The 6,000-nt window shown below is 41.4% G+C and overlaps 1 protein-coding gene across 6 annotated transcripts in view; it reads right to left on the bottom strand.

Annotated features, from left to right (window-relative positions):
* Nucleotides 1-2,685: 2,685 nt before the first annotated feature.
* DIP2C (disco interacting protein 2 homolog C) overlaps nucleotides 2,686-6,000 on the bottom strand; it is a 329,448-nt gene continuing 326,133 nt past the window's right edge. For all 6 annotated transcript variants that reach the window (XM_054815993.1, XM_054815996.1, XM_054815990.1 and 3 more), the window contains one exon: nucleotides 2,686-5,846. In XM_054815993.1, coding sequence (XP_054671968.1) covers nucleotides 5,594-5,846 — 253 coding nt within the window. In that variant the 3' untranslated portion in view covers nucleotides 2,686-5,593. The remainder of the gene's footprint in view (nucleotides 5,847-6,000) is intronic.

Here is a 6,000-nt window from a genome sequence, read left to right as displayed (position 1 = left end):
CAAAGCCCCGTGGCCGAGCTCAGCAGGTGGCAGGCAGTTCATCCAAGCCTCCAGGCTGAATGTGGGGCTAAGAGCAGCAGGGCCGTGTGTCCCAGCACCTGGACCTCACCGATTTGAAATGGGCTTACCTAGGTGAGAAAATGAAAATGTAGGCCCCTAAAATTAGGTGCCCAATACTACTGGGTTAGATAATCTCAGGTGCTTGACCCTTACCTCCACATGCACAGTCTGTTCCTTTCTGGCCTTCTCTCCATTCTACATCAAACGCTCTTCCTAAACCTGCCGTCATTGATGGCTTCCTCCACTAGTGTCCTCTTCAGCAGTGATGGCGCAGTGCCGCTCTTCTCTCAGTGCCTCTCCCCACCATCTCCAGCCCTTTCCCACCGGCTGCCACTCACAAGTGGAAGCCCTTCCCTGTCGTGGTGCTTCCACCGGCTTCATCCCCTCCTTCAGACCCCTCCACAGGACACTCCCTCGTGTGAAGCCTATCAACGCCAAGCTACCAAAGCATGACATTAAACCACAATCAGCTTTGTGCCTTTAGGATCAGCCCATTAACTGGCCCTAGCTGTACAGTATTTTGCAATAATTTTTAAATATTATTAGATGTGTTGTGGGATCCCTGGGGCAAAGACTTTGGGGGTTTTTCCCCATGCGGATCATACAGAATACAATAGTGCCTTGGCTTTGAAGAAATCTTGCCCGTGCAGACCAGAAAGAAGTGTCAGAGCATTCCTGGTACTGATTTTTGCGGGCATGATGCAGCGCGACCTGCCTAGGGACCCTAGGGTTGATCGTAAATGCCATGCCGTTTCCAGCATCAGGCTGGCAATGGGGTGATGCTGGTTTGCTGGGTAAGAGGGAGAGCTGCTCTTTCAAAGGTGTTGGTTGACCTCAGTGCGGTACAGCACAAATGAGGCAAACCTTGGGAGGGTTTTTTGGACCAGTTTTAAGGTGATACCTCTCAAAAGGGAACAGAAAAACCCTGGAAAGGAAAGCCTGTTTATCCAGATCATGAGTGAGAGCTTTTGGGAAGGTGGGCTGCCAAATGAAGCACTCCAGATACCAAAAAATGAGATTCTCAAGTTGAACTTTCATATTTTATCCCCAAATGAAATGATTCTATTTTCACAATGTAGAAACTGGTTAAGTCTTTTTTTCCTCTTTAAATCTTAGCCAGTGTTAAGCAAAAAACAAACAGACAAAAAAAATTCAGTATCAGGGTTGGCTCTTACCCTGGGGGCAGGGGGATCCATCCCCACGGGGATGATCTTTCTGGGCTTCGCCTCTCCCCACACTGCCCGGGCAGCCCTGGCCCTCGCCAGCGCCCAGTCCAGTCCCCCCCCCCACCCCGCCACCTGCACGGAAGCCACAGCAGGGATTTGGGTTGCAGAGAGGCCTGCAACTGCTCAGGCTGACTGCAAAAAGCTGTGTCAGACAAAGGTAGAAGTTCCCCCAGACCCGTCCCTCCTGTGATTTCATTCACAAGGTGACTGGTGAGAATTTGTTGCCCATCCCTGGGCATGTCCCCCCCCTCCCCACCTTAGATGACAATGCTGCATAAAGCAAATTTTTATGTTGAGGAACACACAAGAAAAGCTGCAAGGTCTTTTATCAAGCTTTTTTCCATTTCTTACCTTGTTAGTATTGACCTGATAATGAATAAATTATGCTGTTCTTATTGTGCATCCAATTATTCTTCTAACCCTACAACAATTTTTTTTGTTGAGGTTCCCCACCAGCTTTTCAGCGCTACAGTGTTTTTTATAAAACCATTTGTAAAACCGAGTCAGGAACTAGTTGCTGTTCTGCCTCCTCTTCCTCCTGCCACCCCTAACTTGCCCTCTTCCTCCCACAACTTTCGGGTTGTACTCTCTGCTCTGGAAAATTGTGGGTCCTCTAACCTGCACTCGCCTCTTGTGATGAGCAACCTCGAATTTGAGGCGTTGGAGACGGGATTTCATACCTTGAGCTTCTCAGATGGGCTACCAAAGAAACAAGGACTCAGAATTTCACCCTTTGAAATCACGTTTGGAAAATCAGAGCTAGGGCCAAAGCTCTTCTCCGGGGATGCTGCTGCTCAGCAGCTGGCAGCCAGCTCTGAAATCACGGTATTTTTTTGAAAAGGCCGAAGAAAATAGTGGTTTATCTGGTCATCCAAGGCTTCTGAATCAATACGGAGGTTCCAGCCCCACAGGTGTGACCAAGCAGTCACTCATGTATTTCCACTGGCAGAAAGCTCCAGCAGAGACGTAACACCGGGATCAGTAACTTCAGTGACTGATTAGAAATATGCCGGTAGCAAGACCTTGCAACAAAAGTGATAAGTGACAAATTGGAGGAGTTTTACAGTACTAATGCTTGTTATTGCTTCTCACAAAATGTTACCAAGCTTACAATAATCTTTACACTTTCAGCAAAAATGTGAACAGTATATTTGAATATATTAAAAAGAATTAAAAAAACATTTCACAAAAAACATTTGTTGCCATATGAAAGTCTTTCAGCAATAAATGCCCACACCAGTATTTAAACATTGTTAAAAGTATAATGATTTGTACTAATAAATTATGCAACAAGAGAGGTAAACAAAATAAAATTACAGTATAGCTCTCCATGATCCTCCACTGAGCGTCCGCAGCTCTGGGAAGCTCCATTTTTAGATGACTAATTAAGAAACCGATATTTTCAGAGCAACAAAAATAAAAGCTTTTATTTGTTCATTTGAATATAAAACAGGCGTTATCACAGATGTACAAAGCGTACTGGTGGTTTAACATACAAGAAGGTTGCTGTCCTTTGCACATAAAAATTTTTGTTTGAAACTGTGATTGGCTGAGTTACATGAATTTCTCTAACCAGTCACCACACTCTATGAAATAACGCTGCTAACATTCAACTGATAAAAGGGACAGTCTTCCCTTGGGTAAAGTGTCAAGCAGGATTAAATATATATAATAAACAAGCACCATGAGGAATCTGCTCCTGTTTGATTAGTTTTGTGTTTAAATGTTCATTGTGTACCCTCTGTTTTTTTGTGCATGTGCATCAAGTTGATTACATGGTTTTGTCTGACTCCAAAAGCACAAGGTCACAAGACAAACATTTTATACATTCTCATGAATGGTTTATCTACAGTACAGTTTCTAATACAGAACAATCCTTCTTTATTGCTCAGTCTGATGGTGCTTAAATGTTTCCTTCCTTTTGCTTGCACAACAAAACCAGAAACTCAGTTTATCATTTCTCTTAACTCTGGATTTAACAACCATGGATGACAGGTTGCAGAAGAGAGCTGTTATTAACTGCGTTTCACAACTGCATTGCAGTTCTTTTATTCTCTACAAATGCAAAGTTGACTTCGTGAAGGTTAAAGTGATGCTTTGAACGACAGCGAGATTTGTTTTGCAGTACTGAGATCAGCGATAGCAGGACTTCACAAGTTAGTTCACACACTGCAATTATGTTTGTAATCAATCAACATCTTGTCTGAAACCTTACAACAACTTGCCATTAAGAACAGATTTTATTCTTTTCAGGGAGCAGAAAATGAATTAGACAAAATATAGGATTGGTCTTCAGAGCATGAATAGGGTTATTCACAGGACAGTGAAGGTGGACAGGATGGTCTGAAAGAAAACGCCTCTGACGTGGCAAGATGCTCTGTACTGTACATGCAGACTAAAATGTCCCTACCTCTTAAAAAGATTTTAAACACCCAGCATTGAGACTCCCTTATACGTGATATAAACATGATTACATTTGCCCTGCAACAATCTTAGTCATGCATATCCGGTAATGAGAGCCAGCACATGAACGTCATTTGGGACAATAAGAAAAGCATTCTTGGACTGCAGCTGGTAAATCCCACTCTGGATCACAAACAGGTCAATTCGGTTACAACCACATGAAGGAAGGGGAAGGTTTTAAAAAAAGGGGCACGGGCTGCAGGGAAGACAACAGAACTGGGGAATCGAACCTCTCTTTTATCCAAAGGTAGTAAAATGAAGGCAGCTGTGATGCATGTTTTCCTACTCTTCCCCCGTGGTGGCCTCAGATCGGCGACCGCGGGACTCCTCCGTTCTTTAAACAGGCAGATCGGTTCCTCTGATGTTTTAATGCGTTTAGGGACTAGTTAGCAGATGCACGATTCGTGCCAAATCAGTTGTAGTGACTGTACGCTCCTCTCCGTTAAGGAATAAATTAAAGACCATCGAAACAATCGTTTCCTGTAAATGTAAACTGGATGCATTGGCCACCGAGCTACGTGTCCTAGCTAAGAGGCAAATTGATAACTGTGCAAATAACCCCAAAACTTTTCCTTATAGCAATAAAAACACCAACTAAAACAATGAAAAAAATTGTGCAACAAAGTTCTGCAGCTAGACAACAGTGCTATTCCTCAACCTGCCTTTTCTAAGTCTAACAAGTGTATGCACATGCCAGCACGAATATTTATTGTTGCCTCCATGGCAAAGAAAAGAAAATTATTGTAGTGCATTTTCAGTCTTAAATTCATTCACTGCCTTAAAGGCAGCAATAATTCCACTTGCTGGTATCTAGAGGATTCTTTTCGACAGGGATACTTAGCAATCCAGGATTGCTTTTTTTTTTTTTCCAAAAAATTTGTGAGTAACATTTGATTATCTACAGTGGGAGACACCATGCAAGTGACAAGTACTGCATTTTAAACTTTAAAATCTTTTGTCATTAGTGAATTTATATTTCATATATATATATTTGATGTGATACTATCCACTCAAGATAATACAACACTTTGTTTTTATATTAGCAAACATTTCAAGAGTTTAATATTCTTGAATGTTTTTTCTCTTTTATACTTCTAAAGAGATCAAAATAAATTAAACGTTTTGTACATAATTACAGAAGAAGTAGTTAACTTATTTTATCTTTTTAGTTTAGTACAAAGATATTTGCAAGTTCATTGCCGAAATACACCTTATTTATAAATTTCTTCCATTCTAACGCTAACAGCAAAGGCTCTTTGGCCTTTGGGCTTTCAGCATCTCCGACAGAAAGCTGCAAGATTTCTAATTGAAAGGTGCTACTTTGGGTATTCTCCTCGTACCACTACATAGTTTCCTAAGATGTGGGATCTAAAATGGCTTAAGTTAGTAATGGATCTGTATTCATCAGCTTTTTATGACATATTAAAACAAATGAAGAAAACAATTATTTGTATTAGTATGCAAATTGTTTTAAAAGAATCCATTTGGAGGGCAGAATTGAAAAAAACCATCTACTTCAGCTTATTTAATGTAAAATACAAAGCCACATTTACTCAAAAAGCAGTATTGTCCAATAAGCAAAAAAAAAAAAAAAAAAAAAGTTTAAAATGGGCTTTTCCAACACACTGAAGGGCCTTACCCCATAGTCCTTCTTCTCTAAAATTTAGTGGTAAAAGAAAACATTTCACATTTTATTTCCTGCCAATCGTGACTGCTTTGAAAAGTCGTAATAGAAACAGTTCCATTCTGATGAGTGTCAGCATCTTATCTGCACACTTTTTTAGTGGACACCAAAAAATTTTATACATCTATAGTAAAGTCCATGGAAGCTTTAAGGTACAAGACTACATGTTGTAGGCCACATAGATGGGATCTAGCTGGTCTGCCAAAAATCCGTCTCGTAGGTGCATACGTTGTTTCTCTCCACGGGAGTTGATAGGAATTACACCAATGTCCACAACCACCACCACCCCTACAATCAGATAGTGTTCCTCCAGGACCACGTTAGTGACCAAAGGAACCAGGTCCAAAGCTTCTTGCTCCGATCCATCCAGCTCAACTACAACAACCAATAAATTTGTCCAGGTAAACACCGCACTGGAACGAAAGAAAAAGTAGTATTAGTGGTGGGGGTTTTAATCCATTTCATTTTTACCATTTTCATTCCACCTTGGTTACCTTTTGCTCCAACCCCTAGGGCTCCTGTATGCTCACCACAAAGTGTATGTAGCAAGAAAGAAGATGTCTGCAG

This window comes from Grus americana, chromosome 2 (genome assembly GCF_028858705.1).
Source record: "Grus americana isolate bGruAme1 chromosome 2, bGruAme1.mat, whole genome shotgun sequence".
NCBI classification, from domain to species: Eukaryota; Metazoa; Chordata; class Aves; order Gruiformes; family Gruidae; genus Grus; species Grus americana.
The sequence above is the reverse complement of the archived record's forward strand: the minus strand, read 5'-3'. Positions and strand labels throughout refer to the sequence as shown.